Raw genomic sequence first — 27,908 nt, forward strand, 5'->3', positions numbered from 1 at the left:
CAGCGCACTCAGTCCAGCGCTTTTTAGCTGTGCGAGGATCCATCCCTAGTGGGAAATGTAGCCTGACAAAAGCGGCGGGATATTCATGAGCATGTCCTGCCCCGATCAAAGGTTGCTGTGCCCGCCTCTGCTTAGGGCGGCCATTTCTCCCACATTATGAGAATCTATCTACTGGAGTCAAGAGTACCAACCAATACTGGTGAAAGTATTCATATTGGTGGTTCCCTTCCCTCTCACGAAAGACCTCCTGGGTCGGATTGGTGCATCGGGGATCGTTCATAGGGCAAGTCTTCACACAGTACTCCAGGGACATCTTTGAATGGACGTCGAAGAGGTGTCCATTGCGGTTCTATATAACTCCCCATCCGTCTCTCACATACGCCAGCAAAAAGCGACCCATTGTACGAAGACGAAGACGGGTATAGGTCCCGCAACAACTCAGCTGTCGGTATCTCAAAAGAGCGAAATGTGTGGTCAAAGTGCCACTGGACGATGAAACCCCCATGACAACAACCAAGCCAGCTATGAAATCTATGCAGGGGAGCATCTGAGACGAGAGGACTCGATTGCGATCACTGAACACCAGCTCCTCTTCCAGGGAGCTTATATTTCCCAGGCTGCTCTCTGGAGTGTGTAATCGCCAGCACCAGGCCGGATAGCTTGACGGCACTTTTCCCAGAACATAACATTGCAATGGACGCCCTTCTTCGGACCACGTCCCGGGATCAAAGCCAACCCTTTACCATAGCGCCCTCATCACCTTCCACACAGCGATCTCCCGCCTTTTCATCCGACTCAACATTCAAAATTGCACTTCCCAGCACGACAGACCCGCCTTCTGCGACCAACCCTCCAAAACAGAAAGTATGGGTCATCTTTGGCGCAACAGGCCACATGGGCCGCAGCGTCACCAAGACTGCTCTTGCCCATGGCGATCTAGTCTGTGCAGTCGGCCAGTCTCTTCAAGACAGTCCCTCCACGCTCTCAACGCTACTATCAGTCCTGTCCAATGCCTCATCGACCAACTACGCTGATACGTACCTCGGCCTTCTATGCGACGTCCGCATCCGGGCCTCCGTATCGTCCACGCTCGACAAAACAATCGCGCACTTCGGCCGAATCGACATCATTGCCAACTGTACGGGCTACGGCGTCATTGGTGCCTGCGAGGATCAAGACGAGCATGAAATCCGCAACCAGTTTGAGACCAATTTCATGGGCACGCTAAACATCATCCAGCTCTCTCTACCGCACTTTCGAAAGCGCCAGGCGGGTCGGTATCTGATTTTCAGCAGCACGTCCGGCGCGCTGGGCGTACCTGGTCTAGGTCCCTATTGCGCAACAAAGTACGCTGTCGAGGGACTGATCGAGAGTATGCTGTACGAGGTCGACCCATTCGGAATCAGGGCAACACTGGTGGAGCCGGGTCATTTACGGCGTGATGATGGTGGTGTTGGTTCCAGCACTGCCGCTTCTACTGGCGCACAAGGCGCCGTAGGTGTGCCCACGACGAACGGTAGTGGCGCTGGGGTATCTCGACCGGGCACTGCAGCTGCAGGTTCCGCCGGAGCGGGGAACAGCGTCAACACACTCCCGCTGTTCGGCCACTTCAAGGTAGCCAAAGCGTCCGAGCCGTACACGGGCAGAGATGCGCCTGCTGCACATGCACAGCGGACGTTGCACTGGATAGGCAACAATCAACCTGTAAGTGTGGTGAAAGCAGCTGAGCTGGTGTGGCAACTGGGTCATTGTCGGTATCCTCCTCTACGCTTGATTCTAGGCACATTCGCCGTAGAAAGCATTCGAGACAGATTGAAGAGCATCATCGAGGAGATTGAGGACTGGAAACACTTGAGTTTCCCGCCACTAGAACCAGAACCCGATGCAGATGGTGAGGTCGATGGAGAGGGAGAGGGCGAAGACGACGCCGATGAGCAAGGCGACGGCGACGAAATGGACAGGGACGGAGGGGACGACGACAACGACGATGACAACACCGATGGCGGAGATCGATGCGACGACAGGAAGAGGGCGGAGACAAAACCGCAGCAACGCGGCGCAACGAACTACGAAGGAACACCCGAGGTTAAAATGGAGGATCGCATGGACGTTGATCGGTGAATGCGGGCGACGAAAACGAACAACTATAGAGGAACTCTGAAAATCATCTGTTCGTGGCTAGCTGCGGGATGTTCCCGGCTCGAGACTGCGATAAGGAGTCCGATGTCGAATTCTACGACAACAGGCACGGCGGTCGAGAACCACGTCTGGGTCTCCCTAATTGATTCCACCGAGGGTGCGCCATTCTGAACCCGTTGTACTGTGTTACAACTGTGCGTCACGTCAACAATAGTGTCGACGGTTGCACCTGCCAAGGGAAGTTCTCAGCCTCGTGGTCCAGCGACGTCGAGAGCACATTCTGACACCCCTTTTGTTGAAATACACCTCTAGGAGAGACTCATCCATAGCGATTTCCAACACAGTCCTCAGAGCGGAGATATCCTGCGTCGTGATCTCCACAAAAATCACGCGCTCGGGTAATCAAAGTCGAACAGATGAATGAAGAATCGGAGCCCGGCTCAACGACCGAGCTCAGGAGAATTGATGTGAACGAGGTGTATAAATACAGTTGTGGACTTTGCTGTCATGGATCAGAGCGTAATCCTCATGTGGTCGTTGCTGCCAAACGCTTTTCCGCAATTTGGACATTTTCTCGATCTCGACGTCATTCGTTCTTCGACGCATTCGTTGCAGAATGTATGGCCACAATTCTTCATGACGGTGTTCTTGAGGTTCTTTTTGCATACGTTGCAATAAGCAAATTGCCGCAAAATCTCGTACTGTTCATGTTGGCCACTCTTGCTCTTCCACATTTCGAGGTTCCGCCGGCAGTCTTTCAACGAGGCTTTTAATTCTTCGGCTTCAACCTCCGCCGCACGGCAAACACTGGATGTCTGAGCTAACGTGGTGTCTTTTGCAGTCAATTGATTCTTCAGTTCAGTGACCTGAGAATTCAGTCTCGAAACTTCGAGACCTTGAGTTATATTTTGCTGTTGAACATTGCGGTGCTCGTTAATCTTCTGGGTTAGAGCATCCTTCATTTCAGCCAGCTGTTTCTCCATTGTGACCAAGAGAGCTCGGCTGGCATTTTCGGCCTCTTTCAGTTGCGAGACTGCCTCTGCAGATTTCGAATTCTGCAAACGCAACGTCCGTACCTCAGAATCGCGAGTTTCTTTGCTCTTCATGGCTGCGAAGAATTTTTGGTCTGCTTTGGCTTTCTCGGCCGACAGTCGCAGCACCTTTTCTTCCATAGCCGCAAAATCGGACACCTTCTGAGTCGCAATTTTGGACGTCTTTTGGAATGCCGTAGACATTGACGACAGTTCGACGTTCAGTAAATTGTACTTACGCTCCAGTTCGGTATATTTTCCTCTCAGCTCTTCGAGACTTAGACCTTCCAATGCCACATCGTCCACGGCCATGGCATTCGACTCGGAAAGACGCTCATTTTTTGACTCCAGTGCGCGGATCTGGTCTTCTAAAGCTGAAGATAGTTCTTTCATTTTTCGCAACGCTTCTTGATCTTGCTCGAGTGTTGCTTTCTTGACGGCTTGGTCTGCTAGCAACTCATCTCGATTATGTCGAATGCGTGCGAGATTGGCTTCCGACGCTGCAAGAAGGGACTCTTTCTCTTGCAAGGCAACCCGACGCTCGTTCTCAAGATGCAACTGAAACGTCGTCCTCTCCGATCTTAACTTTGTAGCTTCCTCCTTCAATTCAGTATTGACTGCTTCGAGGTTATTTATTCTCTTGATGACGTCTTCATGTTGTGATTTCAACTGCTTGAACAGCTCCGTTTTCGCGTAATCGTCATCCGTCAATATCACCGATTTTGTCGTCAATTCTGTTATTTGGGCATTCAATCGAGCGTTCTCTTCTTCTAGTTTTTCCAACTGATCTTTCTGCTTCTCGAAAGCTGCAGCTTTTTTGTTCAGCTGGGTTTCAACCTCCGCAAGTTCTTCCGCATGGTCAGTTGTCCCGTTGACAACGCTGTCTTCTCGCTTGACTGAGCTGCCGTCTTCGGTCTGCGTCTTTGTGGCGCCCATCAGTGCCTGTTTTTCAAACTTCGCAACAGTCACGCTCTTGGCTCTGTCGATTTTCTTCTCCGCAACCATATACCGCAAAGATGCGTTTTCTAGCCGCGCCTCCAGATCTTCCTTCTCCGATTGCAGCCTTGATAGTTCCACTACGTGACCTTTTTCAGCCGCGAGGAGCCGTGAGATCCGCGACTGCATTTGTGTTATGTCAGGAGAAGCGGGATTCTTAGAGCCGAACAACTTCGATATCACAGCTTTGATCTCTTTTGATCGACTCTGTAAATGCTCTTGAAAATGCTCTTGGTCTGTAAAGAGGAGAGACGATGGCAACGATGACGACTCCATATCTACGTCGTCATCGCCTTGCGCGATGAGCTTGACTTCATCTATTACTTGTTGAAACCAAGAATCAATGATCCGCAGATGGTCATCGTGATATCGGGCCTTCTTCCTCATTTCTTTTAATTGCGACTCAAGTGTATTTTTCTCCCTCTTGTATTCTTGCATCCGTCGGAGGATCGCATCTTTTTGATATGTCTATCGATGAATTGTGTTAGTGGGCATCTAGAAAGGTCGATGCGAGTTGCGCTGCTTACCTCGAGATCATCTTTCCATGGCATATCGTCATCTTTGTGGGACTTTGACGCGCCATTTGCAGAGGTAGCCAGCTTTTTTGACGGGGGAGCCGAGTCGACCTGATCGTAGGGACTTGGTCTTTTGCGCTCTTCCATCTTGACTAGGCTCTGTTGAGAGAGGGAAAGGGGAAGGGAGTCGACGGCCGTCATCAGTCCTGGTCAGCTGAAGGGCGGAAGTTTGTGGAAAGAAGCCGTCCTTTCAATATTTGGATTTGACAAAGACAACGAAGACCGCCAGGACAAAAGAGCGTGGAGTCAGAATCATGGCAAAGATCCCTATCACCTGAAGGAGGGCAAGATCTTGAAGGCGCATGAAGTTTGAAGGCAATCAATGCTAAGCCCTTTTTAGTTAGTTCCTTGGCATATTGCCGCTGCTTTTGTGGTGACACTGTCCCGCGCCGAAGGCTGTGATGTTGGAAACAACTTTAACAGAGACGAGTCTGCAAAATTTGCTTAGTTCTACGTGAGATGGCTAGTGTTTGTTCTTACAGACATGACCTTCTCCTCAGTTGTCAAAAAGCCAGGGCAGAAGAAGGTCACACCCAAAACTGCGCCTCGTCGAAATGTTCAAAGATCCCGTCCGACTGCGCCGCCTTCTTTGACCCCGGACAGTTTGACATCAAGTCCTGCGGTTGAGGTTGCGGAAGATGATACGACAAGTCAAAATACAGAGCCAGTACAGGCGCAGACTGTACTCGAGTCAACTGAAATACCTTCCATTGTCGAGTCGGTAGAGACCTCGCTTCCACTTTCCAATCCACTCGAAACATCGAACAGAGAAAGGATTACGGAGCCTTCCAACGTGACTGCTAACACCCCGCTGTCAGTCCCGGTAGAGATTACTGCTCCCGGAAGCACAAGTACAGGAGTTACTATCATACACCCAGTGCACGAGACTACTTGGGAATCGAGATCGAACACCATACCAACGATCGCGGCCAGCACCGCACCTGTAAGATCTACGCGGAAGTCTACGGGCGCTCCTACCCCATCAGCGGCTTCCGTGGAAACAGCACGGCAGGATGAGGATCTTACAGACACAGGATGTCAGTCTCCCACGGACTCAAGAAAGAGGCGGAAGATCACACACACGGTTCATGAACTTGTCGAATCGCGAGCGCAAACCACCCCGCCTCCCTCCGATGATATACCTCTGCTGCTTAGAGCTAGTCCTCAACGTAGACGTAGTGAGTCTCGGACTTCAGAGGTCCTTCTACAGGATGCGACGAGCCAACTTGCCGCGATTTCCGAACTCGCGAACTCGATCGAGCAGAGAGCCCGATCTCTCCGGCCACGTTCCATGAGACTCAGCTATTCGGAAACGGAAGATGTCGGCGAGGGCGACACTGAAGCACAAGCAGGGTCTCCTGAAGAAACGTCTCTGGAATCGATGGCGAAGAAGCGCTCGCAGAGGAAACAATCACGCGCGAAGCGGATCCGAGAACTTGCGGAGCAAGTGGTCGAAAATGCCGTCGATGGAACGCCAAAAACTCGGCGAAAGGCGCGACTTCCCACTCCAGAGAATGCCGATGAACTACAGATCGACCCGGAAGAGGTATCAATGGGCGACTTGACCAGAGACAACAAAGTGGGGAGAAAGTCGGAAACTGAGAAACGAATGCAAGAAAATTGGACCGATATCCAAAAACGTCGAAAAGAAGACGTCGAGCGCCGGCGTGAAGCTGCTGGAAAAGGCAGAGCAGGCAGGCAAGAACTGTTCCAGGATGCGTTGGTAGAACCCATACAAGTGCCTAAACAAATCATTGTCAACGGACAGATTATCGTGGCCAACGAATCTCGAGAGGTTGCGTTTGGTGCAGGCGTGGAACAAGCGGCCGACAATGACCAAGAGGTGGCTCTCGAAGATGACCGCATATACAGATACGTCAACCAGGGGACACTGGGCAAACGCGCAGGCTTAAACAGGAGAACAAAATGGGATGATGAATCCACCGAACTGTTCTACAAAGGTCTTCGAATGTTTGGCACTGACTTTGCCATGATAGCGAATCTCTTCCCATCTTTTGACAGGAGGCAGATCAAGTCGAAATTCGTAATTGAGGAACGTCTCAATCCAGTCCGAGTGAAGGACAGTGTCGACGCCAAGGAAGCCGTCAATCTCGAAGAATATGCCAAAATGTCGGACCAGCAATTTGAGGATCCAGCCAAGCTCATGGAGGAGTTGGCTGCAGAAGAGAAGAGGCTCCGGGAGGAAGACAAGCGAAGACGTGAAGGCGACGGCTATGTTCTTGAAGGCGCAGACGTGCCACTCCCATCAACTGAAACGGACTTTGAACAGGGCGACAATACACTGGAGGGCGATGGCACAGTGACAGCGGCCGGCGTTCATAGAGAGCGGATATCGACGTTGGCAGATTCAGCGGCCGCAGGGTCTGCTGTGCCCAAGAAGAAGCAAGCTCCGCAACACAGAGCGACGAAGGAACCTGTCGGACGTGGACGGCAAGCCAAGAAAGGTAGAAGACCGACTGAAGGTGTTGAAGAGGCACTTGGACCGATTGATGAGGTTGGTCGGTAGAGCGTTCAAGGCTCCTTGTATCGATCAGCTTCAGCTATCAGGCGAGCATCATACATGCAGAGACATTCAAGCTCGTCAAGCTTCAAAAAAGATGTCGTGTCCGATCTGCGTTTCAGTACGCTGTTGGTATTTACCGCCTTTTCACCCAACACAAAAACACACAACTTGCAAGGTGAATTCCATCCAGAAAAGAGCAAAATCGAAGCCCGCCCAAGCTTCATCTAATACTTATCCCGACTATGTTTATCTGTGTCGGCTAGATAGCTGCTAAAGGTTTTAATGATACAGAAGGGAGCCGCGGGGACCTTCCGAAGACTCCCAGTTCAATTTATTGAGCAGCTGGTTTCCAAGGATAACCACAACCTCCAAACCACTTGAGTCAAAGGGTCGCAATTCGACACGGTGAGTCTTACTAGTTGCCATCCAGGCGTGCCTTCGTTGAAGGAGAGAATTCACCGGATCGAACATATGGGATATAAGGTCTCCTCTCTGATGTGATCTTAGCATGTGTGCCTGAGTTAGTGAGGCAGGTTACCATCTTCACAGTACCTGCAATGGCGATCTCTGTGAATCAAAGAGAAGGGTTGACTTTAGCTTTTGACCCTCCGCGTGGTCGCCGAGGATCTTGACTGTGACTAGGAACATCGCCATCGCCCGAGACATTGGCCAAATCGTTCATGTTTGCAAAATCATGAGCTGTAATAGGATTGACAACAGCCTGGGGCGGGTGGCGTCTGTGCTGAAAGCCACGCTATCATCTGGCATAATGCAGCTCGATATGGTCGGTAATGTGCACAAGGGCGACTCGTCCGTCGTGTGAATGTGAGGTAGCAGCCCCTCCGTCGTAATGTATGGTTCCCATGCACCTCTCCAGATTGGCTACCCATGGCGAGGCTTGCTCAAGAATTGAAGATCCGACTGTACAACATCTCATGCCTTCCAATCCACAAGTCCATGGTCGGAACTACCTGTCCAGCATCCTCGGGCTGGAGAAACCATATTTTCTCCAGGCTTTGGTGAATAATGGTTTGTAGATCTCGACCAGCAAGGATGTTCTGCGCCATGTACGGACCCATCACGGAAGCTCTGACTGCAGCACTTAGGACAGCCTTAGCATGGTTCAACAGAAACAAGTATCCTGCTTCCTCTAGGTTGAGGCCCAGTGCGAGACATACTACGCCCCATAGCGGGGCGAGATGGCCATTGACAAGAGGCAAGGGATCCGAACTTAATGACGCAAGTTTGAGGTCGCGTGCGAAGATTTCGATTGTCAGCAGAGCTTCGAGACCGTCGCCTTTGTCGGGTCTTGCTTTGAAGGCCGGGGAGAAGGCCTTCTCCCATACACTCAAAAGCGCGCGGCCTTGAGCTATACTCGCGCGTCGTGCCACGGTGCACGGCGTCGATGCGTCGAGATCGTTATCCAGGTCCGCGAGGCCAAGAGGGTCGCGAAAAGCGGATAGAGCGTACGGCACGTTCGTGTATGCGACGGACTGAATTGATAGTTTGAGAAACTTGAGGAAGAGCGTCAGGGTGGTCTGGTCTTTCGGCAAAGGTTTATGGTGTGCTAGGAAGGACTCGAGCCCGGAAGAATATGCAAAGCTCCCAAGAGGTAAGGCAGAGTCGGACAGCAGCATAAGATTGTGTATAGATGAACCCACGGGGATTGAGACAGGTATCGCGAAAGCGTTGCCGGCATCTGATTCTACGCGATTGAGGAGCGCTCTGGTGGTTTGGAGTTCTGTCTCGAGCTCGAGGACTCGCTGACGGAGCTTGTACGCGTCGCTGTTATTCATGACATGCTTTAATCGATGTCAGGATGCTATGGTGATCAGTCTTGAGAAGGAAGTTGAAGTTGGACATCTGGGTCACCTTGAGGTGCTTGGACGCTTGAAGTGCGGAGAAATATTCTTTAGCTTCCATCCAAGGCGAGCAGTGTATGTCGTCAACTCTCGACATCCAAGGCCCATGACATCGTCTTTTTGTATTCTCTAGCTCACCTCCTGCCTCTGAGCAAGCCAATTGTACTTCTCTGTTCTCACGTATGCCATAGTACCGTAACGAGGGTCTTTGACCCCATCTACAAACATGTCCGGCAAGAGAATCCTTGACGCAATTGCCCTCCTCAATGCCTCTCGCAACATCGCACTCAAGCATGTCGACATCCGGTTTTCCCAAGTCAAGCTCTATGGCCAGACATCCTCGGTTGTCAAGGCACTGAGAAATCGAGCCTTGCCGGCGTTGGCTACTTCGGTGTCACGATTTGCCTCCTCGCAACCCCCGTCCAGACCACCGAAAGAGGGCTTGAACCAAGATCACTTTTACGAACGCTCGGAGCAGAACTCGACTGCTCAGGCTGCGCCAGATGGCAACCTTGATGTCCAACAAGCAGAGGCAAAGAGATCTCCTCTTCCTGACGGAACGATACCCACGGAGGGAAGCCCAATTGGGCAAGAGATGGGTGATGGAATGAGTTTCAACAAGACACCTGCTGGGGAGACGCCGCAGCATCCCCTCGAAGGAGGCGGCGCTCAGGAGCTACACCCGGAGTCTCTATCACAGTCAACCATACCAGATCCTACAAGCCGACAGCCACTGTCACCAGATGAAGCCCGAAGGCTCCAGCGCCAATCTGAGGACCAAATCCCTGCAAGGCCAGCCGAACCTCCTACGGGAGAAGAAGCAGAATTTGGGGTCGGTCAAGAACAGGACGTCTTCTATCAGCCTCCGGATACTGCGAAGCCTGTTTTGTCAGCACTTCCACGAGTAAAAGTCCCGAAATCGGAAAATGATATCCAAGAAGGCATCTCGCATATTCCGCCAGGTATAAATGCAGATGTCTTCTATTCTGGATTGAAACCTCAACACGGAACTGTGGACAACGAGCCCAGCGAGGAACAATTATCACAGCTTTTCCACAATCCAAGACACGCAACGACACTGCTCCGAAAGAAATCCAGTAGTCTTCCCTCATCGAAACGGCGTTTTCATACTTCGCGACCCTCACCACAGAAAGCCTCGGACACCGATGAGGAAAGCATCAAAGAACTTGCTGCAGACATGGCCAAGGACGCTCAAAGACTCAAGACGGTGAGAACCTTAACCCTGGTCCATTTGATGATCGCAACTGATCAACTGACAGATGTCCTAGGCTCAACCAGTCGCCAATATCGCGCCGTATCAGATGCGAGAGTCGCGAGTCCCGTCTTCCAGAGTTGGCCGCATTCTCGAGTACGGAGGTCTAGCAGCCAGTATGGCATTCGGAGCAGTCAGTGAAAGTATTAGCCGGTCTGGTGGTCCCCAAGGTTCAATTATGCTCAGTGCAGGCAATATGGAGCGCCTAGTCGCGAAACTGTCCAAAATGCGAGGTGCAGCTCTGAAATTAGGCCAAATGATGAGCTTCCAAGATGCCAAACTGCTGCCCAAGGCCATTCATGATGTGCTGCAACGTGTGCAAGATAGCGCTGACCACATGCCTGCGTCCCAGCGTGATGCAGTGATCTCAGCCGACCTGGGCCCCAACTGGCGTGACTTGTTCGAGCAATTTGAAGAGCGCCCTATGGCTGCAGCCTCTATTGGGCAGGTCCATGGTGCTGTCCTGCGCGATTCTGGGAAGAAGGTTGCGGTGAAAGTGCAGTATCCTGGGGTGGCAGAGTCAATCTCTTCAGATCTGAACAACCTCTCCTTACTCCTCACTGCTTCGCGTCTGTTGCCGAAGGGGCTGTACCTCGACAAGACAATAGCAAACGCTCGTACCGAGTTAGGTTGGGAATGCGACTATAAACGTGAAGCAGAGGCTGCGAAGCGCTTCCGCGAGCTCCTCGCCGATGAAACGGCGGTCTTTACAGTCCCAGAAGTCTTCGATCAGGCTTCTGGGAAGCGTGTGTTGACGATGGAGCGGATGGAAGGGTTTGCGGTGACGAAGATTCAAAATTTTTCGCAAGAGCAGAAAGACTGGATCGGAAGTCAGATCCTTCGACTCTGCCTTCGTGAGATTATCGAGTTCAAATACATGCAGACAGATCCCAACTGGACGAACTTTCTCTACAACGCCAAAACCAACAGACTGGAACTGCTGGACTTTGGAGCGTCACGAGAGTATCCAGCTCAATTCATTGACTTGTATGTCAAGGTCCTGGACGCAGCGTCGAGGAAAGACAGGAATACTTGTCGAGATTTGTCGATAAAACTTGGATACCTTACTGGCTACGAGTCCCGAGCTATGCTGAACGCACATATCGACTCTGTTATGACGCTTGCAGAACCATTCATGGACTCGGCGCCGGATGTCTATGACTTCGAAAACCAGACTATCACTGACCGGGTCCGTGGTCTTATACCCGTCATGCTCAGAGAACGTCTGGCACCTCCGCCGGAGGAAACGTACAGTCTACATCGAAAACTCAGCGGCGCATTCCTTCTATGTGCTAGACTTGGCAGTCGAGTTCGATGCAAAGATATGTTTCACCAAGCTCTCGTCAAAGCTGGAATACGGTGATTATCAGAATACTGAAGAGTCATCATCTTCGTCGCTGTGCTCGAGGATGGTCTGCTGAAGCAAGCCATGCCTGTTGGACACAGAAATATTTGGACTCAATGGACCAATAGGTGTGCTCGACAGGGGCATCTTTCGGGCTTCACGGACGGCGTCTTGCAGGAGTGGTTGGGAGGCTATCAATTTGGCTTGAACAGCCAGTCGTTGTTGTTCTTCCAATTGCTTCCTCTTTTTCTCTTCTCTTGCTTTTCTGTACGATATGGCATCGTGACCTGTGGGGGGAGCAGGATCGACTTTCGGTTTCTTGTCGAGTTTGAACATGAGAACAACCGCACGCATTGCGAAATGCAGGAAAAGACCGAGAGCGGCGCCGAGAACGACAGCACTGCCGATGAAGTACCAGAGTGCCTGCGATAACAATAAGTACCGAACAACGCCAAGTGCAATCAGAGATGATGGCAGACCTCGAAACGAGCGAATATGCGCCATGGAATCAATATCAGAGCGAGGACTGATGACCCAATGTATATTACGGGGGTAGATATCAACACCAAAATGTATAATAGTGCCTTCAAAAGTACCAGGATCGGATAGAGGACGATGTAGTAAAGAACGACCGCGGTGATTTTGAGCCATGGAGCTGGCAAAGCGGTGTCTGTTGTCATTTCATTGTCTTGCTGATTTTTGCGTGCCTCCAGACTCTGGTGCAGTGGCTGGGACGAGTATGGAGTCAAGTGAGGAGGCTCTAGGAGTGCACAGAAGACGAGATGCACGAGCAAAGCAGAAGGAAAGAGAAGAAGAGCAATGATGATTGATGGGTGCTCTGCTCTCCTTGTCCTCGTACCCGTAGACTGCGGTGGTCAAGCCCAGTCTCCCCGCACACGTCAACAGTACCTAACTAAGGTACAATTAACTAGTGGCCTAATCAAGCGGATGCTGCCCTGAACTAATGCATTCAATTTCTCCCCCCAACCGAGGGTCCCTACCCGTATAGGCGTCTCTTGTGCCCGGCCACTGCCCGCCGCTCCCCCCTCCAGCCCGTCACTTGTTAAGTTACCTGATTCAACCCAAAACCCCCCCAGCCCATCGCCCATTAACTCACCTCTCGGAATCCCTTCCACCGTTTGTTGGGCATTTCAATCCACGAATCCTATGGAATGCTCATCTGCCTAAGCCCTACCAGGTTCTCTTCTGACTTTTTGTCGCCGTGACATCGCCCTCTACTGGGTGAGGTGCGCTCCCCCGCTACTGTCGCACGACACTGCCTTGCCGTCGGAATTCGAATTTCAGCCTCACAATGGGTCAACAACAATCTTCAGAAAAGAGCTCGGGTTCACGGTCAGGGACACCTCAAGCCGAGAGAGATCGCCGAGTGAACAGAAGAGTCTCGATCCAAGCCCTGTCGCAGGGTCGCTCGACACCTGTCGACCCCTCGGCCACCAAAGACACCGCTCATGCGCAGACCACATCAGCGCACCTCGAAAAGCCCGCCTTGCAACAGTACCTGCAGGCTTCTTCTCCCGAATCCAGTGCTAGAGCCGCCAAGGTCGAAAGATCGACATCTCGGGCGTCGCGCGAGAAGAAGAATGAATTAGAACACCGCCCACGACCACAAGCGTCGGTGCCTGTACCCCGGGCTTCAGGTCCCGTGGATGTGCCCGTAGCCAGGAGCAAACAGGACTCGGCTGAGGAGCGATTCGAGGACACCACTTCAGCATATCAGGACCGGCGATATACTCCTGTTGCGCAGCTTCGCCCACCACGCCTTCCGCTTCCTATTGCAGATGTCACAATTCCTGAATCACCTACTTTGGCACCCATCGACAAGGGCAACGCAGATGTTCCCATCTTTGAGACCGACGAGCCGTTAGCGGCAATCGAAGCTCAGGTACGGAGGAAGAGTTCAATGATGAGCACTACGACCGAGTCTGAGGAGGAAGTTGGCGAAGAACTCCAACCTTATGCAGTTGAGCCGGCCACTGCCCAGACTGTGCCTACCGTCATCGAATGGAATCACGGTGGTCAACGAGTATATGTCACGGGTACCTTTGCCAATTGGGAAAGAAAATACCGACTTCATCCAAGGTATGCGCGTCAGTGTTTCAGTTCTTTGTTCCTATAACCCATGTCGACTCTACATGACTTGACAAAAAACGGAGGGAATTCCATCGCCTTGAGCCTCAACAACCCTCCAGGTAGTCTGTGCTAATATGAACCGTAGGAAAAATGGTACTGGAATGTTTACAACAATCAACTTGCCATCAGGCACACACCACCTCAAATTCGTCGTGGATGGTGAAATGGTGACCAGCCCAGACCTGCCCACGGCCGTCGACTTCAACAACTTCCTAGTCAACTATATCGAGATTGCGACCGAAGATCTTACCAAACAACGGCGAGAGAGTGCTCTACCAGCGAGTCGGTCTGGCGCTCTTGCCCCCGAAGACCAAGACCAAGGCGCATCCGGTGCACAGACACCAGAAGCCCAGGATATGGAAGAACTTCTCGCGGAAGAGATACCTCCTGGAGACTATCGCCAGCTGGTTCCTCAGTGCCTGGTCGATGTTGATTTGGCCGAAGACACCGAAGAGTACAACAACGCAGTCAAATTGATCCAAGACGCACAGCAGCCGCCAGCGTTGCCGCTCTTCCTGAACAAATCCATTCTGAACGGTGTTTTGCCGGTAAAGGACGATAACAGCGTCTTGACCTTGCCGAACCACACTGTCCTGAACCATCTCATGACCAGTAGTGTCAAAAATGGGGTATTGGCCACGAGTGTGACAACTCGTTATAGAAAGAAGGTACGTTCTCATCTAAGTGTCCGCTGTGTGGAGGAAAGAATCCGCTGACGCTTTGCAGTATGTGACCACGATATCCTTCAAGCCTGTGCCTCGATTTTAGGGGGTGTTTTCCAATCAAGGCATTCTGGAATCCAAAGAGTTGATAAAACTTCATTTCATCGGCGACTTTCCTCTCAAAGCTTGCTTGCGGGTGTTTCATTCGTCGCTTGGTCTGTTTCGAGCTTGGCTTAACGAGATCATGATGGTACGTACGGCCTTGATGACAGTGCGTTCGAAAGAAGGCGGAGCTTGGTTCATCGTCGTCGAGCGCTGTTTAGTTAGATTTCACTCTCAGCTCGCGAATAATGCGAGCGAGAAATTATGCGTGAAACCAGACATGCTTTTCCTTTGTGCAGAAAATTCAAAATCAACATCAAAATTAAAGATCATCAATCATCCCTCCACGCAACGTGGACCTCGTCGGTCCTGAATCTTTGCGTGCACGTACTTTCCTCGAGACTCGTGGTGAATCCCGTCTGATAGGCCAGTAATCCGGCGTGGGCAATCATGATTCCGTTGTCGATACAGAACCTCTCGTCGGTTGCGTAGACGCTGCCGCCGCGCTCACGAGCCATGAGGCCCATCATCTCCTGCACGCGCTCGTTGCAGCCTACACCGCCCACGATCAGGACCTGGTTGCTACCAACGTGGGCCATGGCGCGCTCGGTGATCTCGACGAGCATGGCAAAGACGGTCTCTTGCAGCGAGAAACACAGGTCCGCGGGCGTGACGTCCAGAGTGCCGGCGTACATCTGCGCGGCGAGCTCGTCGACCCTCGCGAGGATTCCGGAGAAGCTGACGTCCATGCCCTTGACGGCGTACGGGAGGTCCACGAGGACACGGCCCGACTTGGCGAGCTGCTCGATGTTGTAGCCCGGCGCCGGGTCGTTGGGGATGTGCAGCGTGCGCGCGAACCGGTCGAGGCAGTTGCCAACTGCGATGTCGAGGGCCTCGCCGAAGATGCGGTACCGCTGGGACGTGTACGCGATGACCTGGGTGTTGCCGCCGGATACGTACAGCACCACGGGGTTGGAGGCGCCGGTGATGGCGCGGCCCATTTCGATGTGTCCAATGCAGTGGTTGACGCCGACGAGGGGGATGGACCAGAGCTGTGACAGCGTTCGCGCCGCGATGGCGACGGACTGGAGCGGGGCGTACATGCCAGGACCTTTGGTATAGCATATGCACTGTTTCGCAGACGGAGAGTTAGCGGGAAATGCGGTGCCAAAGGGTAGCTTGATTCCGTTTGAGACTGCGACTGGGAAGGGGGAAGATGTTGTGCAAACTACAGAACATGGGTACAGCGGTACGACGGGTCGTTGAAGACGTCTGGCGTCGAGTAGCCTTTAGTGTTTCCATTGCTGACGGACGGACGGCCATCCATCGAAGAGTGGGATGGCATTTCCTTTGCGCGGCACCCCCCTGGGAGAACGAGCATGTATGGTTTGATAACAGAAAGCGAATAGGGTCATGCCACTCACGTCAACATCGGCAGTTTTGATGCCGGCTTCTTTCAATGCTCGCTTCACGAGTGACACGACATGCGAGCGGTGGTGGATGGCCGTGTCTTTCGGTAGGAAACCCTCGCCCGGAGGGGAGACGTACGTATGTCGAATGTTTGCGAGGATCTGCGGGTCGCCTTTGCCTTTGGCTGGGTGTAGGATTATGCCTACGCCTAGTTTGTTGGCAGAGCCCTCCAGACCGATCGCAATCATACTGTCTTGCGTAGATTCAGGGCAAGACACAAATCGTAGCGTTGAAGTACAATGTGGGCCGCTCTCTTGCAAAGTGCGGGTTATGCAAAAAAGGGTCGCTTGGAGCCACTTCACAGTCTTGAATATCGACCGTTGACGGCCCGTTGGCTAGATTGTACGAGTGCACACTCTTTCGTGGGAGAATAGACCGAATGAAGTCAATGGTTTGATGCCGAGTGAGTTGACTTCAGGCCGGGTTTGTCGAGTTCCTCATACCAGAGGACGATATCTCTGTTTCCTTACGAGTAGCGAAGAATACAGGACTCGTCCTGTCCTTCGGTGGCCAATCGGATTATCAGTTATGCCGATCCTTGGCGTCGACCGCAGAACCGCCTCTGTGTCATTCCCTCCCACTATATTGTGGTTCCACACTTTTGTCAGATGGCCTTCATTCTTCATGCCACAGAGTTTTCATTCATCCTATCGAGCAACAGAAGTCTTTAGCGATGGGAGAGTCTATTGGACCTGTTATTCCCTCGAATCTTGAACCGGGGAACGTCGTGTTTCTCGAGTTCTCCAGCGCAGCTGATGGAACCGAGCAAGTACGAGGTACCAAGGTCGACCTGCGACGTGCAAGGCGAAACACCATTGGAAGAGGATTTCTGCATGCTCTCCCTGCATCTTGTCGGATTGTATCCTGAAGAACCTGAGACATCGCCCGAGAAGACCCTTGATGCCGGTCAGGGACTATTCGCCGTTCCTCGACATCTTGTCCTCAACCAAACGACCTCGAGTCTTTCCCAATCAGCACTTTGAGCCTCTAACGAATTTCGGAGCATACCTTCCTCTCATCGTCAACCAATCTGTACGAATTGCTTTGCAAAAGAAGTCTTCGTGGTGTATATCTTCGAGCTTGCCTAGTTGTGTACTGCGCAGAATTTCCAGTCTCACAGGCGAGCGGTGTGGTGGGAATGATCAGCAAGCACGACCTGAAGGAATTCGGAGATGGTCAATCAATCCTGTTGCAATGGCACATCGAGACTTTCCTCTTTCCTCTCAACCACATCCTCGGGATGAGCCGTTAAAGCCAGCCTAGCTAGCCGATAATCTTGGTCGTTGCTTATCCTCTTACCGTCGATAAGGACCACGATGAGCAGCTGGCGCCCCGGGATCTACCAAATTGGGCCTCAAGATGACCGTGACGAAGATTTACAATTTGACTTGGAAGATCATCTGGCGGATCCGAGAGACTCAGTGGCCATTAAAGACGCAACTCTGCCGCTGGCGGAGTCGACCCAGGAACTTTGGAGTGCGGAACAACATGCAAGGAAGAGCAGGCTGTTTTAGTCGACCTATACTCTCTCAAAAGCACTCTGCTACAGAATGCTTCGGTGTTCCCGGCTGTTCAGGTGCGACTGGGGGAAAAGAAAACTTTACAGGGATGGCGCTCTGTCAGTGTCACCGCAAACAATGTCAGTCGAAGGGACATCACCAACCAGTGCGAAGCTCTAAAAGTGTGGTCCGAAGCCCAAAACAGCAAGAATTCAACCTCGAACAAAAGAAGGCGACATGAAGGTTTACCATTTTTTTTGGTTTCTGGATTCATCAGGCGCTGGCCTTGATGTTTATGTACAATCCCATCGTCACCAAATGGCGCCATCGAGGGCTACCCTGAGTTCGCAAGCTCCTGTCAAAACAGGCCACACCATCTTACACGCCCCAAATGGACGACTGTGTTGATTCACACAAAGCCCTTCCTAATCTGGATAGGGACTATGAGAAGAGAGTTTTTGAATTGTGCTCTCAGGGACAAGATAAAAGCAAAAAATTCCAAACCATCGTGGAGATATCAAGAAGGGGTCGGCGTCGGCTGAGGGTGCGCCTGAGGCCCTGAGGGTGACTGACTTGGACCACCGGCATCAGCTTGTTGCCTCCTTGACGAGACCGGTTGAGCAGAGCTCGCACCCAGAAGGTATGCCCGCTGTGACATGCGGGAGTATGACATATCTTCCGGCGAATCCATGTCTGGAGCATCATCGTCGTCCGAGTCGAATCTAAACTTGTCCTCTTCGGCAGAATCCCGTTTCGGCCGGGGTAGTCTTCGATCTATTATGATTCGACCTCCACGACCTACTCTCCGTCGGAAGGATGGCATTGGTCCGACCGTTTCGTCATCGGCTGGACTTGCGTATCTAAAAGGTGTTGACGGCCGAGAGACATCTTTCATCACGACGTCTTTATCCTCAGCTGGCTGTGGCTGAGACTCTTCATCCGAGATACTAGCCGGCGGTGTCGGAAGATACTCTGTGGCAGCCATGGCTTCTCTAAAGTGTTCATCCGGCGAGGGGTAGTCCTCAGCTTCGGGTGTCAGTGGTGCCATGGTTTTGTCGACAAAACCTTCGTTCCAGCGAATATGTTTTTCGATATTCGTTTGTATCTCTTTCTGAATCTCTCTTTCTCGAGCGGCAATGACATCCTCAAGAGTCCGCAATTCAGGGCCGGGGCCAGGCGGCATGGGCATGCGGAGTTGATGGGCGAGGGCAGCTTGGTTGGGAGTCATGCCCGGAGGCAGTTTCTGCTTCTTCGACAAGGTGAGTACAACGTTTTGCTTTGTGGAAAGAGTTGGTGTTACCTTCTGGTTGATGAGAAGATCATCATCGCCTTTCATGCCCAGCTTTCTCTTGGTGTCTCTCAAGGACTGGCGCTGCTCAAACACCTGCCGGTCAATCTCGAGACATTCCTTACGGAGCATCTCTCTACGTTTGACCATCAACAGCATGCCTCTGGCAGTTTCCAGCTCTGTGCGAAGTTTCCGCAGCTTCTCGGCACTCTGAGCATCACGGTTTCTCGTCTTTCGAATCTGTCGCAGCTCTCTTCTCCGGAAGCATACGTATGGGTCTGAATCATCTGACTCTTGACCGGTCTCAAACTTGAGACGCGGTGCAAGAGGTCGATTTCCCTTTTGCTCCCGCCGTGACCGCCAATGTTCATACACATACTTGGAAAACGTGCGAACATAGGCAGGGGTGGTTTCGTCGAATTGCTCTTGCAATTCTTCTAAAGGTAAGACTGGGGGACTATCGACTGCGGCAAACGGTTGTTTGGCCTGAGCGGTTTCTTCGAAAAAGTTCATCACCTCTTCGAACTGGTCTTCAGTACACGGCGGTTGGCCAGTAGGCAACTTCCCATTGATTAACTTCAATGCCAGTTCATCCTCCTCGTCCATACAATACGCCACTCCAGAGCAGTCTTCGACTGTTGCAGAGGAGCGGACGTATGTGGCGGGTTGCTGCCATCCTTTTGGATAGAGAACATCATACTGGAGGTCACTGGCAATGGTAGGTGGCGTAGGAATGTATGCATCTTTGACTTTGGCATCTGCCTTGGCGGCTTCTGCAGCCTTGATTGCTTGCTGAAGATGGTATTCCTGCGCACAAACGGTCAGTAACAGTAACAGCAGCCGCAGTGTGTTGTGGCGGAGGATTGAATGATTGAGCGACTCAATGACGATGGGAAGAAACGTGGTGATGACTAAGCCAGGAGAAAAGGACAGAGAGGAGGAATGGACAAGACAACCAGGGACGGGTGAGTAAAGGTGAGGTTTGACTTACTGATTCCTCTGCCTTTTCGACACCAGTTTCAATTACAGCGCGTTGAGAATCATAGTCGATCAGAGAATCAACTTGATCCTCTCGAAAGATCTGTACATTTTGTTTGGCGTTGAGCTTTTTGGGGCGAGTGGCTCTTGCCCGTGACATTTGAAGTGGGCGAAGAAGTGAAGGGTAAGCCTAGGCGATAACCATGGGATACGGGGACCCGGGCGACGACCACAACAAAATTTTCAAGGAGCCAAAATGGGCGTCAAACGGGCCCAATAATTCATAAAAATCCCATCAAAATGTAGCGAAGAATTCAATGAATGAACCTGGCACTTCACTTGATAATTATTGAGAGGCGTGGTTGAGATTTTGATGGATAAAGGCCGACGCGAGGATTGGAAAATTTGCGACGAAGACTCGGACGAGGAGGGTGGGAGTCTCGGTGGGTGATGGGCAGGCAAAACAGAAGGCATGAGCAGGCAGATGATCCAAGTTGGGGCCCAGCTTTAGGCATGATTTGGAGGTGCGTGCCCTGTCATCGTGCAGTGTGCGCGAGGTGAATTAATTGGGCCAAGCAGCGTCGATTACCGCACCCACTAAGTGACTGGTGCCGCCACTAGCGCCGCGGTTTGAGTGCAGTTGTCCAACTTAACTGGCGCTAATGTAGAGAGGCCAGTTTAGTGGAAGTGTGAAGCACGGGAACCGACGACGCAATCAGGGTGAGAGGGAGTACGTGAAGAATCCGTACGATTACAAGTACTCGCATCTGAGTCTTCAGGAACGTCAGTCAGTGAATGCCTCGAGAGAGCCGCTGCTAGTGTTTTGTAGATCCGATCACTTGTTGGTACTGTAGGACACTAAATATTCTGGTCGCTCTTGGGTTGGACCTTTTCCGCATTCCCCCTGATCTTGACCTCTTCAAGACAAGAGCCTGTGGCGCAGACAACTGTGGCTAGTTGCCTTCTGCCACACACGCACACACACAAAAACCCAAGCAATATGTCCTGATACTATCTGCGCTGTCACTGTAGGTACAGAAGCGGGGTGAGTGTGACAACTATGGAGGAAGTCGACACAGTTCTTATACTCCCTGATATCGTGTACTCAATTCAGATCGACTGAGAACTACCTAGGTAGAAGGAAGCTTGACTGCGGCCTTGTTTTGGACCGCAACAACGAGAATACTTTCTCAAGCCTTGATGGAACAACTACAGTAACCAGAAGGCATTCAAATCCGCCTCCATGATTCAGTTACATGCCCAGAGAAACCGAATTCCTCATCATCTCTATTTCTGGGGGCCCAGATTGATTGGCTCCTGACGCTGACAAAGCAAGGCAAAAGTAAGTGAGATCATTGGACATCTATTAATTGCCTGCGCATCCTCGTAATCGTATTGTAGAGTCCAATGGGTGCGTTGTCTGAGATTCGGGGTCCGTTTGGCCCTTGGGAACCTCCATGTTACACGACCGAGTGATGCCAGCTCGTCGGTCTCGAACCTGATCATCATATTCTACCAGTACTTGTAGTTCATTTCAGCTGTTACTTCAGGGAAAAAACACACTCACACAAACCTTGTGTTCCTTTATACTTTGCCTACATCGTACCCTCTCCTATACCTATTCACCCTCCTGCCCAGCACGCCACTGCCGCTCTCCTTCACGCAAGCCTCATCGTTTCTACATAGCCTTCACCATGGCGACACCTGCCTTGTAAGCCGTACCCGGAATCCGAAAATATCACGCAGCGCTTCTTGTACCATCCTTCTGGCAAGCCAATGCTGACGGACATGACAGTGGAGCGCAGGCGTCTACTGAAGCCGAACCTAACAACGCCGCACTTTTTGAGTCTCGAAGACGACAGACAATCAGCGGCTCACAGATCCTTGACAATATTGTGTCTTTCTCCAATTGTGCGTCTGCGTCTGTTCGAATAGCGACTCCTGAGAAAGCGAGCGAGCGCTCGCTCATTGCGATTGAGTTGAAAACTGACTGCCACACCACACTTTAGTCGATCGAGACGAGGTGGACCGATTACGGAAAAGATTCATGAAACTGGACAAGGTACATCTACGCGATTGTGCTTGCACTTGCAGAAGTTGACACCAAGGACCAGGACAACAGTGGAACAATCGAAAGAGAGGAATTTCTCTCGTTACCCCAAGTCTCTTCGAATCCTCTGGCCACAAGGTGCGCAAGCAGTTTGAGATATTGGCTGCAGTGGTGGTGGGTGGCTGACGTTGAAACAGAATGATAGCGATATTCGACGAAGATGGCGGAGGGGACGTCGACTTCCAGGAATTTGTTCTCGGGCTGTCTGCCTTCTCGGCCAAAGGACACAAGGAGGAGAAGCTGAAGTTTGCGTTCAAGGTGTACGACATTGATCGCGATGGCTACATCTCCAACGGCGAGCTGTTCATCGTGCTCAAGATGATGGTGGGAAGCAACCTGAAGGACCAGCAGCTGCAACAAATCGTGGACAAGACCATCATGGAAGCCGACAAGGATGGCGATGGCAAGATCAGCTTCGAAGAGTTCACACAAATGGTCGAGAACACCGATGTGAGCATGAGCATGACACTAGGTAAGTCAACTGTGTGCCCTTGGACGATCAGTGAAGCGCATGTGACTAATGTTGTGCTTTTCTTTTGCAGACCAATTCTGAGCGTCACATCGTACTGGCTACGATTGGATGGGTATATCGAGAGTAGGTCTGGACGAGAGGGTCTGGCACCGCGAAATGAAAGCACGATGATGCGTGACGTCTTGATGATTTGCGCCACGGCAGCATAACGGCAACAACATACGGCTTGAAAAGCTCAATATAAATCACCTAAGCTACATCTAGCCTTCGCTGTCGCCTCAAACATGACTGGTCCACCTGGCTAGATCTAGCAACTAGGTGTACCTCTTCACTGCTACCTCACAATGACTGTTGATACATTTAATGTGTGCAAATTTCCTTTACAATCGGGTCCCACAGGTTTCCCCTACGACTGCCCAAGCTTGCCTACCGATTTAAAATTGTGTTTCACTGGACAGGCAAGGAACGCATAGGGTTTAAAATCCGATCACATTCACAGTGGGTAGGTCTGCTAACGAATGAGGTGAACCTTGAAAGCGAAGAGTAATTGACGGATCGGTCCCTAAGGTACCTACCTGTACTCGCAGGGCGGTGGAAGGAGTAAGTAAATGCCTTCACTTACCTAGGTATCCTTGATCAGCGGTCTACTTGGATGCACTCATCTCAACAGGTCACAACCGAACGGGTAGGGAACGATCTTCGAATTTCCCACTTCTCAACCACAGCGAGAGCCCAGCATCACAGAACTCAGGATCAGGTACAGGTATATATCTATTCACCGATTTTGATTTCTATACTACGAGACAATCCGATCTTCACGACGCCGCCTCCTTTTTCTGCAGGCTCGCCAAAACAGCAATCATCTCAGACAAGTCCTTGGGGCAACAAGACAGGTTAGACATGTTCAAACTTTGCATGGGTGAGAGAGACACAGCATCGAATCAAGACAGCGACTCACCGACCATCCCTGATACAACTTCAACCTTGGCCTCCCTTCTGACACGACCACCACCGCCCTGGCCGCGAATCGACCTTCGCGCGTTTGCCCGTCGTCAAAGGTCCACGTCACGACCCCAAACAGCATGAGGTCATCGGCCATTTCGTTGCAGGTGTATATCTTGTCGATTCTGTGCTTGCGGCGTTGCAGACCAGGTGGTTTGCCGTGGTTCGAGTTGGATATTTCTGTGACGAAACATCGAATGAGATTGGGGAAACAGTCAGAGGTACAAATGAGACGGGGAAAAACACTCAGGGGAGATGGTAATAGAGAAGGACGATGTAAGTGTGCAACTTGTGTTCGAGGAATCTGTGGTAAGTGAGTAACTCACCTTCAGCCCCGTCAATGACACGTTTGTTGACCACGATCTGTCCATCGGGCGTGAAGATCTCGGTGCCCATGCGGGCGCCGTCGGCTGGACTCGTCGAGTCACCCAGTTCGAAGAAGGAATGGAGGAGCGTCTTGATCGGTTCGGGGATCGGTGTCGTTGGCCATTCTGCGTGAGCTAGAGCCGAGTCGGGGGACTGGTAAGATGGCATTTTGGATGAAGCAGTACTTGTTGTGCTGTGTGTGGTGTGGCGTGGTAAGGGGTTTCGAGGACTCCGTTGCAGACTTGTCCTTTTCTGGATGGGACTTGACCTGACAAGATGCGTCCGTTCGTCCGTCCGTCAGTCACTATGAGTTCCCTAAGGAGAGACGTTCGGTCAGGCATGGGGGAAACAGTCCTTATATACCTTAGGTGGATACTATGTGTTTGGGCCGTATGTGCTTTTACCTAGTGGGTGGACGGGAAGAATACCTTACCATACCTTTACCTTGCCTTTACCTTGTTAGAGGGACGACCATCTATGGAGTACTACAATGCTCGCTGAGCCCGGCAGTCACAGTAACAAATCATCACCCACGGAGTGCTAGGGAGGAGGAAGGGAGTAGCTACGTTGAGGTATCAGAAGCGATACTTGCTTGTCCCACGGGTACCAAACAACCACGCACGCGCAATGCCCCCAACGGGTGAGTTGATCATCACAATCACAGTTGGGTTTGGTCAAGCCGGAACTCGGTTCACTTTCAAGCCTCCTTTGTCGTTATCCCATTTGAAGGTAGGCTCCTCCCGTACCTGCGTCGCATTTAGGCGTGCTTTCGCATCTTAGCGTTGTTTTGCGGGACTGACTTGACTAAGGCAGTTAGACTTTGCTCCGTACCGCATAGTCCCATAATACGGATATGACTTCACGGCAGGTCTGGTGACTGACTGTACTCCTTGCACCTGGTACACTGTCCCGACAGATCCTTCTTGTCCTACCAGGTTTCTACCACGGCATTCTTAATCCGTTCCTACCTACCCATGTACCTACGGGTGTCTCGTGGGACGTGTTGAAAGCGTGTGTGCCACGTCGGATACCGGCCCATTATGACTCCGAGTTTGGACACGAGTGGCCGTGTTTTTAGGTATAATGTAAGCCACGACGTGATCCTCGTGTCTTCTACCACTCGCCCAGTATATATAAGGTAGATGAGAGATACTCAGTGTACAGTACGTGAACGAGAGATACTCTTTTCTGAAAATACGAAAATCCATGTACCGCTCGAGAGAAAAGAAACCACCGTCGTTTTGCGTTTTACTTTCTCTATCCATTCCGCACCGTCAGAGCGAGCGAGTGATTCCTCAGTCCTCGTTTGGAGGAGAGGAGTGTCGTCACCACACAATGCCCGCCCCGATCACTCCAGGGCGTGTTTGCCTGAGCCTGGTCGCCGGCGTCCTGGGACCAGGCTGCTTCGTCGCCGACTGGAGCCGCACACACGTCTTCAACCCGCGCTGGCCCCCGCACGCCAAATTCCACAACGGACAGACCATGGCCATGGGCGCGTCGTTGGCCTTGGGCACCTTGTACTACACTTGGCGCGTGCCGGGTCGCCATCTCCATCTCCACCTCAAGGCGGGCCGGGAGGGAGCCCTTCTGCGTGACAACGACGATGGCAGCACCACGGACACGGACGTGGACACGAAGCGCGAGTTGGAAAAAGAATCAATCAGGATCGCCACGCTGCTGGGCAGTTTGTACTTTGTCACGGCGCTGGCGGCCTGGTTCTTCCCAGGCAGTCTGGCCGTGGATCCAGAGTTTGGCACCGGGTTCCCTCAGTTTCCGATGTTCTCGGGCCTGTTGATCCTGGCGTGGGTGGGAGGATGGCTCGAGTTGACCAGGTTGGAGGGTCTGGACACCAAGCACGGGAAGAAGAGAATCTAGGAAGGATATTGGGCTAATCTGGGTCACTGGTGCAACACGAAAGAAAGAACCATTCGGCATTATCTTTTTTTTCTTCCCTTCTCCTAAATTGTTGAAAAGTTCGGCATCGATCACGAATCCAAAAAAAAGGGGGGCCAAGTCAGTGTGTGTGTGTGTATTGTTGTTGAGCGATCAATAGACAATATTTCCCCCTTACTTTCAACTCTGCATGGCTACGGCGTTCTACCTGCCTTCCCCTTTACCAAAAGGAAAGAGAATGCATGGGAACAGGGCTGAAAGCTGACCGATGTATCCTCACGGGCCACGGCGTGCTACTCACTGTTCAAAGGCCATCCGATCGTCTGCAGAAAATCTTCCATGTCCTGCAACATCTCCTCCGGTTGCTCCATTACCGCAAAGTGGCCTCCCTATAAAAGACGTAGAATGTGTCAGTTTATTCTCTCTATGACTAGAAGTGGATCCACATATTCCTGCGTAGGAAAGAAACTGAAAACGACAAGACGACGACTGAAAACTGACCACTTCATGCTGTCTGAATTGCACAAGATTCATATCCTGCGCGACCGCCCACGCTTTCGGAACCGGGAACACCTCCTTGGGGTACCATGACCACGCGATCGGTTTGCGATTGTTGTATTTGGGTTCGCTGTGCGGCAAGACGCGCCCGCCCGGGACTCCCGAGTACTAGATCAGAGAAACAGACGAGTGAGTAAAGGGAAAATGGATATCATCACACACGGCTAAGGTGTGATCGTCCTTGACCTCACCTCTCGATAAGTATAGATGCAACGTGCAAAGGACTGTGTGAACCAGTATAGTGAAATCGAATCGAGGATCTGGTCGAGAGGAGGAGTCACGTCGGTCCATTCGATGAATTTCTCGCCGATCCTAGCAAACCATGCGTCAGCCGTCAGTCGAAAACAGAAGAGCCAATCCATCCATCCGTCGGCTCAGAGCCTCACAGGCATCTAGCTGGAAGTGCTGATGTTGCATGATGCGCGCAAGGATCACGTCGTACCAGGCGAGAAGGGCAAGTGGACTGGCGGACAGAGCAAACCCGATGGTCGCTGGCCGCGTTCCGTGTTCCCTTGCGTATGCGTTTCCAGTCAAATAAAACGCTCTTGCCCTCGTCTCCATAAGATGCTTCTCTACCTCAGTGAATTGACTCTCGTCCACGCCCGGCGGCACCTGGTTTTGCGCAGCAAAGTTGACTATTGATCGCATGCAACATTTCCCGTTACCACTTGCGCTTTTCAAGGCACGCAGGTAAATGTGAGTGGGTACACTTACAATGCGCAGCTGTACACACAGAGACCCTCGAGTCAGTTTCGCTTTCTAATCTGTCAAGGGATCATCGCGTTTGGGGGGCCAGAAACTCACCTTTGCATTCATCGTACACTCCAATCATGACTTTACCCGTAAACGAGCCAATATCGCCACCTTGGATAACGTAGCCAGCACCGAACCCGAGCCCGTGCATCAACTTGTTCATGAGACGTGCAATGTCCAGCGTGTCGAAGTCTCGCGTCAGAGGTGGACCCGAACTGAGCGTCCACCCTGGCAACGTGGCGGCGATGATGTGGTAAGGTAGATTGTCCGGTGAATACTTTCTGCGATACAAGTTCAAGATGTCGAGGCACTCGAAGTGGCTACCGGGCCAACCGTGCATGTACAGGATCGGGATTGCATCTTCCCGTTTCGAGAAGAGCCCGGCAAAGTGCATACGGTATGTCTCGCCATCATCGTCCTCGACGTGAGCAATGAAATTAGGGAAAGAATTGTTGTGCGCTTCCACTTTACGCCTAATCTCAGTTTCACCAGAGTCAGGATTCTGTGCTTGGAAGCTTGAGAACGAGAACAGAGCACGGCGACATACCAGTCATATCCGTGCAGCCAGCGTTCTTTGGCCTCCTTCATCCATTCATGACTGACTCCAAAGTGACCATCGTCGGTATGCAGATTCTCATATGTCTCTGGAGCAAGAGGTGACAAGCGAATCAGAGTCTTGAGGTCTGATATCTGCTCGTCGGAGATTGCTAGTTTGAACTTATCCAGTCTGACGGTTGCTCTGCACGGGATGTTGTCGTATTCCGCCATGTTGAGAAAGACTGAGTTGGATGTCAAGAGGTTGTAGAGTAACACGAGTTGAGTCCGAGATCCTGAGTACTTGGACTGTATATTCGTCTAG

The 27,908-nt window shown here is 51.7% G+C and overlaps 13 protein-coding genes across 13 annotated transcripts; 6 read left to right on the forward strand and 7 right to left on the reverse strand.

The window, feature by feature from the left end:
• Nucleotides 1–693: 693 nt before the first annotated feature.
• PV08_05583 (uncharacterized protein) lies at nucleotides 694–2,121 on the forward strand (the record flags this gene model as incomplete). Its single annotated transcript, XM_016379924.1, has 1 exon — nucleotides 694–2,121. One exon carries the CDS (start codon nucleotides 694–696, stop codon nucleotides 2,119–2,121), a length of 1,428 nt encoding a protein of 475 aa, XP_016235751.1.
• Nucleotides 2,122–2,651: 530 nt separating this feature from the next.
• On the reverse strand, nucleotides 2,652–4,828 carry PV08_05584 (uncharacterized protein; the record flags this gene model as incomplete). The annotated part of the gene is made up of 2 exons (XM_016379925.1): nucleotides 2,652–4,634; nucleotides 4,694–4,828. 2 exons carry the CDS (start codon nucleotides 4,826–4,828, stop codon nucleotides 2,652–2,654), a joined length of 2,118 nt encoding a protein of 705 aa, XP_016235752.1.
• Nucleotides 4,829–5,225: 397 nt separating this feature from the next.
• PV08_05585 (uncharacterized protein) lies at nucleotides 5,226–7,268 on the forward strand (the record flags this gene model as incomplete). Its single annotated transcript, XM_016379926.1, has 1 exon — nucleotides 5,226–7,268. The coding sequence occupies one exon, from the start codon at nucleotides 5,226–5,228 to the stop codon at nucleotides 7,266–7,268; it is 2,043 nt and encodes a 680-aa protein (XP_016235753.1).
• Nucleotides 7,269–8,167: 899 nt separating this feature from the next.
• PV08_05586 (uncharacterized protein) lies at nucleotides 8,168–9,061 on the reverse strand (the record flags this gene model as incomplete). Its single annotated transcript, XM_016379927.1, has 1 exon — nucleotides 8,168–9,061. The coding sequence occupies one exon, from the start codon at nucleotides 9,059–9,061 to the stop codon at nucleotides 8,168–8,170; it is 894 nt and encodes a 297-aa protein (XP_016235754.1).
• Nucleotides 9,062–9,353: 292 nt separating this feature from the next.
• PV08_05587 (uncharacterized protein) lies at nucleotides 9,354–11,763 on the forward strand (the record flags this gene model as incomplete). The annotated part of the gene is made up of 2 exons (XM_016379928.1): nucleotides 9,354–10,355; nucleotides 10,417–11,763. 2 exons carry the CDS (start codon nucleotides 9,354–9,356, stop codon nucleotides 11,761–11,763), a joined length of 2,349 nt encoding a protein of 782 aa, XP_016235755.1.
• Nucleotides 11,764–11,766: 3 nt separating this feature from the next.
• PV08_05588 (uncharacterized protein) lies at nucleotides 11,767–12,396 on the reverse strand (the record flags this gene model as incomplete). The annotated part of the gene is made up of 1 exon (XM_016379929.1): nucleotides 11,767–12,396. The coding sequence occupies one exon, from the start codon at nucleotides 12,394–12,396 to the stop codon at nucleotides 11,767–11,769; it is 630 nt and encodes a 209-aa protein (XP_016235756.1).
• A 661-nt stretch (nucleotides 12,397–13,057) lies between these two features.
• On the forward strand, nucleotides 13,058–14,612 carry PV08_05589 (uncharacterized protein; the record flags this gene model as incomplete). Its single annotated transcript, XM_016379930.1, has 2 exons — nucleotides 13,058–13,845; nucleotides 13,982–14,612. The coding sequence occupies 2 exons, from the start codon at nucleotides 13,058–13,060 to the stop codon at nucleotides 14,610–14,612; spliced, it is 1,419 nt and encodes a 472-aa protein (XP_016235757.1).
• A 380-nt stretch (nucleotides 14,613–14,992) lies between these two features.
• Nucleotides 14,993–16,318, reverse strand: PV08_05590 (tRNA N6-adenosine threonylcarbamoyltransferase; the record flags this gene model as incomplete). The annotated part of the gene is made up of 2 exons (XM_016379931.1): nucleotides 14,993–15,790; nucleotides 16,085–16,318. The coding sequence occupies 2 exons, from the start codon at nucleotides 16,316–16,318 to the stop codon at nucleotides 14,993–14,995; spliced, it is 1,032 nt and encodes a 343-aa protein (XP_016235758.1).
• Nucleotides 16,319–18,146: 1,828 nt separating this feature from the next.
• Nucleotides 18,147–20,055, reverse strand: PV08_05591 (uncharacterized protein; the record flags this gene model as incomplete). Its single annotated transcript, XM_016379932.1, has 2 exons — nucleotides 18,147–19,724; nucleotides 19,909–20,055. 2 exons carry the CDS (start codon nucleotides 20,053–20,055, stop codon nucleotides 18,147–18,149), a joined length of 1,725 nt encoding a protein of 574 aa, XP_016235759.1.
• Nucleotides 20,056–21,589: 1,534 nt separating this feature from the next.
• PV08_05592 (calcineurin subunit B) lies at nucleotides 21,590–22,558 on the forward strand (the record flags this gene model as incomplete). The annotated part of the gene is made up of 6 exons (XM_016379933.1): nucleotides 21,590–21,606; nucleotides 21,691–21,806; nucleotides 21,905–21,957; nucleotides 22,010–22,083; nucleotides 22,143–22,477; nucleotides 22,548–22,558. 6 exons carry the CDS (start codon nucleotides 21,590–21,592, stop codon nucleotides 22,556–22,558), a joined length of 606 nt encoding a protein of 201 aa, XP_016235760.1.
• An 813-nt stretch (nucleotides 22,559–23,371) lies between these two features.
• PV08_05593 (uncharacterized protein) lies at nucleotides 23,372–24,013 on the reverse strand (the record flags this gene model as incomplete). Its single annotated transcript, XM_016379934.1, has 3 exons — nucleotides 23,372–23,386; nucleotides 23,436–23,659; nucleotides 23,806–24,013. The coding sequence occupies 3 exons, from the start codon at nucleotides 24,011–24,013 to the stop codon at nucleotides 23,372–23,374; spliced, it is 447 nt and encodes a 148-aa protein (XP_016235761.1).
• Nucleotides 24,014–25,180: 1,167 nt separating this feature from the next.
• PV08_05594 (uncharacterized protein) lies at nucleotides 25,181–25,720 on the forward strand (the record flags this gene model as incomplete). The annotated part of the gene is made up of 1 exon (XM_016379935.1): nucleotides 25,181–25,720. One exon carries the CDS (start codon nucleotides 25,181–25,183, stop codon nucleotides 25,718–25,720), a length of 540 nt encoding a protein of 179 aa, XP_016235762.1.
• Nucleotides 25,721–26,031: 311 nt separating this feature from the next.
• On the reverse strand, nucleotides 26,032–27,817 carry PV08_05595 (uncharacterized protein; the record flags this gene model as incomplete). Its single annotated transcript, XM_016379936.1, has 6 exons — nucleotides 26,032–26,127; nucleotides 26,240–26,404; nucleotides 26,488–26,608; nucleotides 26,739–26,931; nucleotides 27,101–27,522; nucleotides 27,597–27,817. The coding sequence occupies 6 exons, from the start codon at nucleotides 27,815–27,817 to the stop codon at nucleotides 26,032–26,034; spliced, it is 1,218 nt and encodes a 405-aa protein (XP_016235763.1).
• Nucleotides 27,818–27,908: the final 91 nt, after the last annotated feature.

Source organism: Exophiala spinifera (genome assembly GCF_000836115.1).
Source record: "Exophiala spinifera strain CBS 89968 unplaced genomic scaffold supercont1.4, whole genome shotgun sequence".
Classification (NCBI taxonomy): Eukaryota; Fungi; Ascomycota; class Eurotiomycetes; order Chaetothyriales; family Herpotrichiellaceae; genus Exophiala; species Exophiala spinifera.